The 13,078-nt window shown below is 42.7% G+C and overlaps 1 protein-coding gene across 2 annotated transcripts in view; it reads right to left on the bottom strand.

Moving 5' to 3' along the window:
• clic4 (chloride intracellular channel 4) overlaps positions 1–13,078 on the bottom strand; it is a 116,465-nt gene that overhangs the window by 53,255 nt on the left and 50,132 nt on the right. For both annotated transcript variants that reach the window (XM_033045168.1, XM_033045167.1), the window contains exon 2: positions 1,455–1,564. In XM_033045168.1, the coding sequence (XP_032901059.1) occupies positions 1,455–1,510 (56 nt within the window). In that variant the 5' untranslated portion in view covers positions 1,511–1,564. The remainder of the gene's footprint in view (positions 1–1,454; positions 1,565–13,078) is intronic.

The raw sequence follows: 13,078 nt of genomic DNA on the forward strand, positions 1-13,078 counted from the left end.
AGGTCTCTGTGACTGTAAGGCAGCAACTCTACCATTGTGCCACTAGGCCGCCCTAAAAAAGCTGTGCAAAATACCAAGCGCTTCCACGTTTTCTGTTCCAAGCTTCTTGCATAACCTATGGACATCCAGAAGGGCTTTACAATCAATAACGTGTACTCACTGTGTACACTCATTGATACTGTATCCTGAAGCAGCAAACATTGGCTTATATTTCACTGTGTGCAATTAATGAGCTGTTTTTGGCCTTCGCCCAACTAACAGTTGCTCAGAGACTCGTTGCAGGTGTGTAAGTGAAGGCTTCCAGTCATTGGGCATCTGCGTGAATTTGTGAGCAGTGCAGAAGGTAGAAAGGCTCAACAACCAGAAAGCAGAACCCTCTCTGATACATAGAGCATAAAAAACAGATAATGATAAGCAGAACAGATAAACTTTTTGTAAATCCTGCTGAAGTAAAATAAAGATTGGGACAAACAATTGAAATTATGGGAGCAAAATATAAAATAGAAAAAACAAAAACAAAGTACTTTAAAAAAAATATTAGCCATACTTGTAATACAATGTACTCAGCCCAATATATTTTTAAGTAGAACCTCCAATTACTCCACTGTTAATATTCTGTTACAACTGTTTTTACGTGCTCTAACTTCTTTACACACCTTTACAATATGCAATAAACATAGTTCACACACGATTTCTGTATCAATTCCTTTCATGGAGGCAACACATCATTAATGTAAAGGAACAGATGGAAAATTCCAACAGTCTTACTTTAACCCTGCACATGCCAACACTAGAAGCTGCTGCACAGAGCAGCACAGTGGTGCAGCGGGTAGAGCTGCTGCCTCTCAGTATCAGAGATCCAGCTTTGATTCCGACCTCAGGTGCTGTCTGTATGGAGTTTGCACACGCCCACTGTAACCACGTGGGTTTTCTCCGGGTGCTCCAGTTTCCTCCCACATCCCAAAAACGTGCGATTTTGTAGGTAATTTGGCTGCTGTAAATTTGCCCCAGTGTGTAGGGATTGGATGCGAAAGTGGGATAATGTAGAACCAGTGTGTACGGGTGATCGATGGTCAGTGTGGACTCAGTGGGCTGAAGGGCCTGTTTCCCTGCTATATCTTTCAATTCAACTCATTGCTGTTTTACTCATTGCTGTAAAAGCAGTGAGCTGCACCTACCATCATTGGGACCATAAAATGTCAGTGACATTTATTTTATCTAATTTGGGAAGTTTTTACCTGTGCAAAGTTGAATATTGAGGACGATTCAGATTGGCTTATTCTGCACTATATAATTTCAGATTCTGCGTCCAGCGGAATAAATGTACTATAAAGTTCAGGTCATAATCTCGCACACTGGAAGAACTTACTTCAAGTGAGTTAGGTTATCTAATTCTACAGCAATGTCGATTGGCAAATACATATTACAAGCCCATGGCCGTAAAAAACGCTTACCTCTTAAGATCAACTGTTGTGACATTGAAAACCACACCCTTGAGCCACAAGATCATGAAGAGTCGTTGAGAGAAGGGGCAGTTACCGATGCTTTCTCCATCACTCCCAGCCTGCAGAAAATTAAACACAAGAAAGCATTCTTCAGTATTGCAGAACTGTAGGGGTGGCACGATGGTGTAGCCATAGAGCTATTGCCTTAAAGAGTTTGGAACGGTGAAGGTCTGAAGATGGGTTTCGACCCAAAACGTTGCCTATTTCCTTCGTTCCATAGATGCTGCCTCACCTGCTAAGTTTCCCCAGCATTTTTGTCTACGAACCATGATTGATGCTTGCACTGAATCTTTGCTTACACTGAACAGTGCTGTCATGATACTCCATTGCTGAAATTGACTATAACTCTAGGCATGACCAGACTTAGAAGCGTGGGTATAAGAGAATGTGCAATATAGGGAAATGGTGATAGGACAATAAACACAGCTGGATGGCAAAGTCCTCTTTTTCGACAATGCTTAGAAATGTTAAGTTCAATTCAAAAAGCTTTGGAAAGAATGTAATTTATTACGTTTTAAAGAACCAGAAATAGACGTTCACTCTTAATTATTAATAAATAGTAGGAAATCACTCTTTTATCCATTGAAGTTCTTGCTTTGGAATATATTGTGCTCCATCTTTATGTTCAACAAACATGACTCACTTCTGATGTTTTTTGTTCAAGTCACAGAGACATACAGCATAGAAACAGACCCTTTGGCAAATGCCCACATAGTTGCAGACCTGACTTGTACAGTTGTAATATGATGATCTAACACCTAACACCAGTACACAAAGTCCTGATCAATGAAGATAAATATCCAGATGCCTTCTTTGCCATCCTAGCAACCTGTGTTGTGCTTTCATGGACTTATGATCTGCATCCTTTGAATTCTCTGTTCTACAACAATCTCCAGGACCCTACCATTTACTGAGTAAGTCCTGCCCTGGTTAAGCTTATCAAAATGCAACACCTTACAAATCCGGCAAATTCCATCTGCCATTCCTTGGTCGACTTCCCATTTCCTCTGAATCTTGTCCCCAGATAGTTCCACTGTTGTTACATTTCCCACACCGAAGGAATATCAAATTTGGAACTATTTAGTTAACATGGCAGCTGAGCAAAAATCTAAACATTTACAACTTCCAAGGATAACCTTTGACCTCAAAGTTTTACATGCCAGTCTTGTGAGCATAATCAAGGTCGAGTCTCACCACAGTCACTCGCTCTTCTCCCCTCTTCCATCATGCAAGAGATACAGAAGTTTGAAACCGCACACCTCCAGATTCAGGGACAGTTTCTTCCCAGCTATTATCAGGCAACTCAACCATCCTATCACCAATGAGAGAGTGGTCCTGACCTTCCATCCACCTAATTGGAGACCCTTGGAGTATATTTTATCGGTCTTTACTGGATTTTATCTCACACTAATCGCTATTCCTTGTATCCCGTATCTGTACACTATGGATGGTTTGATTGTAATTGTGTATAGTCTATTCGCTGACTGGACAGCAAGCAAAAATATTTTCACTGTATCTCAGTACATGTGATAATAATAAACTAAAGCAAAACGTTTTACATTCTATTGACGTCATATATTTACAGACATATGTATGCTTTTACATTGACTCCACTTAAGACAGGCATAACATATATTCCTGTTCAAAGCCAAAAGATAATACATTTTATATACTATAGGACAGGTATAGCTTGAGTTGGTCTGCCATTTTAGCCTCACATAGAAGTAAGTGAGAATATTACATTCTAATTACATATGGTTTATGCAAAGCCTCTAAACATTTATCCCTTTTGAATCCGTCATTGTTAACACTGAGACTCTCTATTTTTGCTTTTGAATTTGTGCCTTTAAAATTAATGAGCAATCAACCATTGGGTCCATGGTCAACAATCCGCTAGTGTCAGGTCAGCCAATATATTGCCAGTCTTGCTCATCGCCACACTAGAGTTCTGCTCACAAGTACCTCAGGCATTTTTATTTATTGATGTGAAGAATTAAATATTTCAGATACCAGTCTAGAAAACAGCAAATGTGTATAACTGAACAAATTATGAATTGCTATAAAATGGCCTCATTAAAAACAAAGCTCTGTCATTTAGTGTGCACCTTTTTGCTTGGCTTGTGTGTACCTAACGGAACAGTCAACTCTAAGCAGAAAAGCAAACTCCCACAGATTCTCGCAATGTAAAAAATGCTGTAAACATTCAGCATGTCAGGCAGCATCCGTGGAGGGTGAAAGCCAATGGCCTTTGATTGGAACTCTTCATAAATACAAATCACCCAATGAAAGGTTCTTGATCTGAAACATTAACTATGTTCTTCTATCCACAGATGCTGTCCAAATCATTCTGTATTCCTGGCATTTTATGTTTATATTTAATGATTGACTCGGAGAAACATTACGGGATGGAAAGAAAATCAAATGAGAACAGAGACCAGACTTAAAAGCTACTTGAACCATCCATTAACAGCTTACTATATGCACAACGCATGGTGACCTCTCTGGGTTTCCATCTCTATAAGTATACAATAGCCATTCTTAAAGTATCTTTGGGAAGGTGCCAAGAATCTCCTTTTTAAATGAGTCTGGTCGATTCTTGGTGCTAGCGTTTGAAATGAGAAAGTGACTTTGGAGCATAATTGGTAGCACTGCTATAAATCACAGGGAACAAAGCCCAGGGGTGTGTCATATGAAACTGTGGACTTAACCCTCCAAACACTGAATCATTCTTAATCCTCAGCAATGTTGCAGGCAGCTCTAGACAGCTGTGCGTTGGAAGCTTGGCGCTGTCAAAAGAACAGCAAATAATTTTAACATGGTGTCTCCCTATGGAGTATATTTGTTGTTTGCTGTTCTTATGCAGTGAGTTTTAATCTCAAATTATGATTAGAGGCCAGAAGACTCACATTACTTCTCTATGGAGAACAAGCTCATAGATGGAGAGTACATTGTTTATATTGTGCTGTGAAAAATCAGAAACCAAGCTGCTCGAGATCAAGGGGCTGGAAAATGTCAACAAATCAGTGTTCTACAATCTTTCCCTTACTGTGTGTATGTACGATTCTGTATTTCGTAATTAGCTGGGAGTCTAAGAATGAAGGATTCTAACAGAATAGCACAGGAGCTCAGCTAAAGCAAATTGGAAGTTATGAACAGTTTTGTACATCCATTTTACAATCGATTCTGTTACCCTGCCCCTTGACCCACACACTATGACCTTTGTCAAGGGCTTTCAGTGAAACCTTTTGAAAGTCCAAGAGAAACACATCCATCACATGTCTCCGCTCTTCTAGTCAGTGTAATTATATTGTCAGCAGAATGTCCGTGGCAAGATCTTAGGGATGAGAAGCTGCTGGGGCTTGTACAGAGAACACAAGGGAAGAAGACCTTAGGTCTGAAATCTCAATGGCATCTAAACCTTGGGGTCACAAACATCAATGTTAAAGAGTTCGACCAGATATCAGGCAGCAAACGAGGACATTCAAGGGCTCTAGCATCGTGCCATTATTTTCCTTGCATTGGTTAGTCTAAGGTCTGGATAGAGTGAATGTGGGGAGGATGTTTCCACTAGTGGGAGAGTCTAGGACCAGAGACCATAGACTGGGGTCAAGGAAAGAGAGTTCACGTTGCGGCCCAGTTTTCGCCAATCTTTCCACCACCACGCACAAGAAGCACAAGAAGCGCAAGACAGATACCATTGTATGCAGATTCCAAGACGTGTGTTCAGCTTCTAATTTTACTTCGGAGTCACATGAGTGACTACGTGAAGAAGCCCGCCAGGACGCATACGTGTCATATCGCTTTCACGCTTGCGAAACGACAGGCGGGGTGGAACGTTCCCCCGCAGCGGTAAGTTTGAAACCGCGACCTGCAGGTAAGTGATTTACTCTGCGGTAGTTTTTGTCCCCGCGCTGTGTTTACACAGGTGGGGAAGCTGGACAAAATAGTGTCCACAAGTGCTGTGAGTAAAGCTGGCTGGGGAGGACCGCGAAGTTGCGGGAGCCAGCAGCAGCTGAAGGCACAAGCCCCGTAAGGGATCAGCTGTGCCGACTTTTTGTCCCGCGCCGGCCAGAACACCACGGCCGGGCGGGAGACTATTCAGAATGGGGCCGTCGACTTTTGACAAGTCGAAAACGGAGGAGGCGGGGTGGAACGACGTTCCCCCGTAGTGACAATTTAAACCAGGACCTGCAGGTAAGAGCTGCGGTCTTTTTGTATTTCCGCATGCTGATTACAGGTGGAGAAACCAACGGGCTGCGACAAAGCTGGTGAGGGAGGACCGCGGAGCAGCGGGCAGCCAGCTGCAGCCAGCGGCACTCGGATCACCGATAGTGGGATCAGCTGTGCCCGATGTCGCCTCCGCACCGGCCAGATCCACGCGGCCGGGCGGTAAGGCTAGACATAAAACAAACAAGGTCGTGGACTCAGAGGAGTCCGACTTTGAACAACCGCGGGCGGCCAGCGACCAAGAGCGCTGGAGCCGGATGGAGCGGTGTGTGGAGCATTTGCCCCAACGTGACAGACTCCGGGAGATGGAGTCGGGTCACTGTGGGCCCTATGATAAACCCACAGCAGTACCTCTTGAAGGGCTGCACAGTGCTTCTACCTCATCAGAGGGGAGCACTGCGGGTCAGTTCTGGGCTGACCTGGAAGAGGGGTCCGCAGAAGGAAAGACAAGTGTGCAAAGGGTGCAGGGACTGTGCAAACCTGGGACCACAAAACCACCAATACTATTGTTTGGAGGCAACCTATCGAAGCAAGTCAAAGAGCTCGATGAGGAAGCAAAAACCCTGGGACTAATAAAAGGGACTCCAACAAAAACCCACTACAGCCAAAGACAGCACCCCTATGCACCCACCAGCAGCACTGGTGAAAGCTCGAAGGCCCGGTACTCAAAACATGAGTCTTTTTAGGCCATGGCCCAGGCCAGCCTTCTTGGAAGATGCGGGGACCTCCAACGCCAACCAAACCGAAAATCCAGACACCAGCGCAACAACAGCAGCGAAGAACCTACAAAAAAGAAGTAAACCTGCCACTGGTAACTATGGAGGTAGGTGGGTCTGGTTCCCTACAAAATACAGGGAGCATGGAGGTTGGGGGGAGATTACACTCTTTTCTGAATGCATGGAGCATGTTAACAACCGATACTTACATCTTAAGCAGTATCCAGGGATATACAATAGAGTTTATACACAAGTACAGCCCTCCATGAACCGAATGTTCATGCTTTCTGATAAAGAAAAATCAAAAGCGCAAGCTGAACTGGAGCGGCTTTACGTAAAAGGTGTAATTGAGAAAACTCAACACGAACCATTAGAATTCGTGTCCAATATATTTACCAAAAACAAAAAAGATGGTGGTTGTCGCATCATCATAGATCTGACAAAATTGAATACATTTGTACAATATATTCACTTCAAAATGGAAACCTTTGTTACTGCTAAACAATTAATTTCCAAAGGTTACTTCATTGCCAGCATCGATTTAAAAGATGCTTACTATTCAGTGCCTATACGAGGTGACCACAGATGTTACTTAAAATTCAACTGGATGGGACAACAGTGGCAGTATAAAGCACTGTCAAATGGGTTATCATCAGCCCCCAGGCTGTTCACAAAATTTTTGAAACCAGCCCTAGCGGTTCTACGGAAACGTAAACACATGGTCATGGCATATTTAGATGACATACTCATTGTGGGCAAAACTTTGGAATTGGCCAAACAAACTGTAACAGCCACAAAACAGTTATTTGAAAAACTGGGATTTATTATCCATCCAGTTAAATCTAAACTAACGCCTTCCACTACTATGGACTATTTGGGGTTCACCATTGACTCAGTTCACATGTCGGTGACTCTGCCTAAGGGAAAGGCAAGAGATTTAATAGAGGCTTGCAATAACCTCATTGACATCAGCAAACCAACCATCAGATTGGTAGCAAAAGTAATTGGCAAAATGGTGGCTGCCTTTCCAGCCACACAATTTGGACCTCTACATTACCAAAACTTACAGAGAGCAAAAATACAAGCACTCAAAATTAATGCAGGTCACTTTGACAGACCTATGAAACTACCAATCAAAGCTAAAATGGAACTAAAATGGTGGATAGATCTGGCTTTGTTCCAATCCAATCATTGTCAGTAATCCTTTCATGGTACTACAAACTGATGCCAGTGCACTTGGGTGGGGAGCCACCAATACCATCACCAGCTGTGGAGGTAGATGGACTGCTCAGGAGGCATCATTATTATTCACACTGGGCATAAACTACCTGGAAATGTTGGGCGCATTCCATGGCCTAAAGTCATATTGTACTGGGTCATATCACCAGCATGTTAGACTACAGATAGACAATACCACCGTGGTAGCATACATTAACCACATGGGTGGAAACAAATCGACATCATGTGACAATCTGGCTGATACAATTTGGCAATGGTGTATCCAGAGAGATATTTGGATATCAGCCACTTACCTACCAGGAAGACTAAATTTAGTGGCAAACACCAGGTCACGCAAATTTAATGAAAACACCGAATGGATGTTGAATAAAAAAGTATTTGCTGATATTACAGCAAAATATGGAACACCAGATATCGATCTATTCGCATCCAGACTTAACCACCAGTTATCAAATTATGTTTCATGGGAACCAGACCCTGGGGCAGCGGTGACAGATGCATTTTCGCTGCATTGGGGGGAAATTGATTATTTACGCATTCCCTCCTTTCTGCCTCATCAGTCGGGTATTAAGGAAAATACAACAAGACTCTGCGTCTGGTATTTTGGTAGTACCCAATTGGCCTACTCAACCATGGTTCCCAGTGGTATTAAACATGGTATTAGAACCATGTATCACCATCCCACATAGACCAGATTTATTGCTACATCCTGTAACACGGGATAGCCACCCATGCCATAAACATTTGAACTTATTAATTTGTAGAGTTTAAAACCACCTCTACTACAACTGGGACTGACGGACCGAACAGTGAACATGATCTCGGCGGCCCAAAGACAGTCAACCAAAAAACAGTATCTGGTCTATATCAGGAAGTGGGAGATGTACTGCCATAAAAACAACATCACCTACAGAGACATGAACATCCCATCTGTTCTGAAATATCTGGCAGGCCTCCACTATGATGAGGGGCTCAGTTACAGTGCCATCAACTGCGCCAGAAGTGCCCTTTCGACTTACCTATGGCAGGGGACAGAGCATTACTCTGTTGGGACTCACCCACTGGTAACAAAACTTATGAGGGGAATTTTTAATACTAACCCCCCAAGAACCAGGTACTCCCAAATATGGGATGTAAGTATTGTCCTGAAGTTGCTCAGGAATTGGTCTCCAGCAACAGCTCTGTCCCTACACAGACTGACATTAAAAACAGTCATGCTAATGGCATTGGTCACGGCACAGAGGGTACAGTCACTGCATAAACTAAGACTTGACAACATGACTTCCTCAACAGAAAATATTACGTTTCATATCTATGAGTTAGTAAAGCAGAACAGACAGGGATCAGCAGGCCTCAATATACAATTTAGGTCATACCCAACAGATGACCGTCTGTATAGTAATAATAATAATAATGGATGGGATTTATATAGCGCCTTTCTAATACTCAAGGCGCTTTACATCGCATTATTCATTCACTCCTCAGTCACACTCGGTGGTGGTAAGCTACTTCTGTAGCCACAGCTGCCCTGGGGCAGACTGACGGAAGCGTGGCTGCCATTCTGCGCCTACGGTCCCTCCGACCACCACCAATCACTCACACACATTCACACACATTCACACACAGGCAAAGGTGGGTGAAGTGTCTTGCCCAAGGACACAACGACAGTATGCACTCCAAGCGGGATTCGAACCGGCCACCTTCCGGTCGCCAGCCGAACACTTAGCCCATTGTGCCATCTGTCGTCCCGAAGTAAGACATCTGTCGTTATACATGGAGACAACGAAAATCCTAAGAGGCAATGAGAAGGCACTTTTGGTCAGCCACTAGCAACCACACAAAAGAGTGACGGTCCAGACCATCTCAAGATGGCTGAAACAGGTGCTAACACAGGCTGGGGTGGATACTAATATTTTTAAATCTCATTCCACCAGGGCTGCAGCTACATCGACAGCGATACAGTTGGATGTACCAATGGACCAAATCCTCAAGGCAGCAGGATGGTCTGGGGAAAAAACATTCCAATTATTTTACAACAAACCAGTAATGAAACCTGGAACGTTTGCAGAAACAATTTTAAGTTCTGTAAATTAATTTAAACCCATAAAAAGGGGTTATAATTTAGTGTTAACAAATTTTATGATTTCAATGTCGAATTCATGTCCAAATTATGTTAACACAATTCCTCCTACAGTCATCAAGGCAGACGTGATGCATGGACTCGTTTCCACGGCATGAAATCACAGAGCTTTAAAATCTTCACGTAGTCACTCGCGTGACTCCGAAGTAAAATAGTAAGATTAAACGAGAACTTACCAGTTTGAAGTTTGATCTGTATTTTATGAGGAGTTACGATGAGGGATTACGTGCCCTCCGCTCCCACCCTTGATCATATACTTAACTGGTATCTCTTCTCTAATCTTACTATGTTTAGTCATTACAGTTATATGTGATTTCACACCGCTGCTTTGAAAAATGACACGCATGCGTCCTGGCGGGTTTCTTCACGTAATCCCTCATCGTAGCTCCTCATAAAATACAGATCAAACTTCAAACTGGTAAGTTCTCGTTTAATCTTACTATCTTGTGTGTGGACTCGATAAGAAGAAGAAGGCCATAGACTCAGAATAAAAGGATACGAGGAGGAATTGCTTTAGTCAGAGGGTGGTGAATCTGTGAAATTCATTGCCACAGACAGCAGTGGAGGCCAATGCAATGGATATATTTAAAGTGGAAATTGATAGATTCTTGATAAGAAAAGGTGTCAGGGGTTATGGAAAGAAGTCAGGAGAATGGGGTTGAGAGGGAAAGATAGATCAGCCATGATTGAATGGCGGAGCAAACTTGATGGGCCAAATAGCCTAATTCTGTTCCTAGACCCTACAAAGTTATGAAATATCAAGCATCTGACGAAGTGTCCCGACTGAAAACTTTGCCTATCTATGATCACCAGCGTTTGTGTTCTATTGCTAATATAAAACTTGCTTCTTGTTTGTTTCTTCACTCACGGTCATCTTCAAAAATTACTGTACCAATTTGTTTACATATATTTGCACTAAGGGAAAAGGAAGTATAACATTTAACTATTCCTTGAACTTATTTTGCACTCAAGAGAAGTACTATTTGAGGAAACATTTGTCCTTTACAATATCAATCCAATTATCTGAAGATGTGTAAGCGAATGAGGATGGGTAGAGAAACAAAGACGAGCTAACCTTGCTAGATAGTGCAAGGTAGGTAAGGGCATTATGATGAAGCCCTTGAATGTCTTCACTTACTTTTCAGGAGCAGGTGTTCGGTTAAGGGGTCAATGTGAATACAGTGACTGATGTAAGCAGCAGATGCATCCTGTTCCTTTAAAATTCTTGGGGTCAAACATTGTCTTGTACTACATTTGTGTAAACAGACCAGAGTGCAAGCTCACCAGGAACTGCCTCTGTCAATGAAGTCTTTATTTTTTAAACTTTTGTTCAGAAAAGCCATAACTTTTTTTAAAATATAAATGTTGTCCTGTACATATAGACCACCTTCTTCGCTGTTGTGTGATAGGTCTTAGGAACGGTGATTGTGAGCAGGTATTTTGAAGGACTCATCTGGTCTGAATATCCTTGAAGGAAGTGTTTAAAAAAAATAACTTGTGCAGGACACAAGACACAAAGACGCAGAGCTGGCACGATGCTGGAGCCCTTGAATGTCCTGGTAGAGCTGCTACCTCACAGCACTAGAGACCTCGGTTCGATCCTGACCTGGCTTTGATGATGGTGGGCGATTTAAAAAAAAGTATTTTACCTTGAATCATTTCTCTTCATTCCACTCTCCCCTGCTAACCTTGAAATGTTTATCTCTAATCGGGCTCATTTGCACCAAGACCAGAGATACAGATTTTCTTCTGTTTTAATGTCACGGCCACCACTTTTACAGATGGGTGGCTCAGTGGCGCTGCTGGTTCGGTCCTGACCTTGGGTGCTATCTGCATGGAGTTTGCATGTTCTCCCTGTCTGAAGAAGGGTCGCAACCTGAAATGTCACCCATTCCTTCTCTCCAAGAAGCTGCCTGTCCCGCTGAGTTACTCCAACATTGTGTGTCTATCTCCCTGTGACTACGTGGGTTTCCTCTGGGTGCTCCAATTTCCTCCCACATCCCATAGGCATGCAAGTTTTGTAGGTTGTAAAATTACGCCTAATGTGCAGGGAGTGGATGAGAAAGTGGGATAACATATAACTACTGTGAGCGGGTGATAGATGGTGTATGGTTTCGCCTGTGGTTTCGGCGGGCTGAAGGGCTGGTTTCCTTGCTGTATTTGTAAACTACACTAAGGCTAAAAGTAACATTCATGAGAAAATATAATGGCTGTTCTGAACATTATTTATCATATTATTACACAATCTTTACTCTTTAAATCTTTCATCACCTTGAAGCAATGTATCATTAGCAAAGTGTGTCTAGACCAATACCAGGCACATGCTAATGACCCAAGCAGCCATAATAAGTTCATAACTTCATAAGTTATAAGGAGCAAAATTAGGCCATTCAGCCCATAGTCTACTCCGCCATTCAATCATGGCTGATCTATCTTTCACTCTCAACCCCATTCTCCTGCCTTCGTACCCATAGCCCCTGACACCCTTACTAATCCAAAATCTAGAATCTATCAATCACCATTTAATGTGAACTTTGCCAATGAGAGCCATTGCCTATTCTTTTATTGAAACAACACAGAATAAAATCAAAACTGCCAAGCACATGAAACCAACAAGGATCACTGTGTGAGGAGCAGTCATTTTCTTTCTTGCCACAACACAGAACCAGTGAGTATAAACAGTGATCTTATCTCCAACCAGGCAGAGGTAAGTGCTCCAGTTTATGTGACAAATTAAAGTTAATTATTTCTTGTCCCAAACCAGCCTTGGGGCACAATTAAAAGCTGTGTATGGGTACTAGGATTCCTTCAGACAAGCAGTTCTCCTTGCTGTCAACTGCTCCTGGGAATGTAGAGGAAAGCCACAGACTCTCATTCCTACCTTCCCACCTCAGATTTCAGACAAAGCTTCACTAAGTAGGCATGTGGCACTGTTTCAAAACACACAACATTAGCTCAACTTAAAAATAACATTTCTCCAAGCCAACATGGCACAGAGTATGAATCAGAGCCTTAAGTCCATTCATACCGTACGCCTAGGCCAGATAATTTGCAGCAAGATACACACCCAATGCATTCTGGAGAAGTTAGTGTACCAAGAAACTCCAGCTGGAAAAAAAAATGGTTCTCAGCAACCCAAGTTTATTAATCACCATCCATCTCCTCCGAGGGCTTTTGGAGACAGCGCATCCTGTTAACCCCTACATCACCAAATATTTTGTCGTAGCTCGTGTGCCAACACACAGAATATA

This window comes from Amblyraja radiata, chromosome 27, assembly GCF_010909765.2.
Source record: "Amblyraja radiata isolate CabotCenter1 chromosome 27, sAmbRad1.1.pri, whole genome shotgun sequence".
NCBI classification, from domain to species: Eukaryota; Metazoa; Chordata; class Chondrichthyes; order Rajiformes; family Rajidae; genus Amblyraja; species Amblyraja radiata.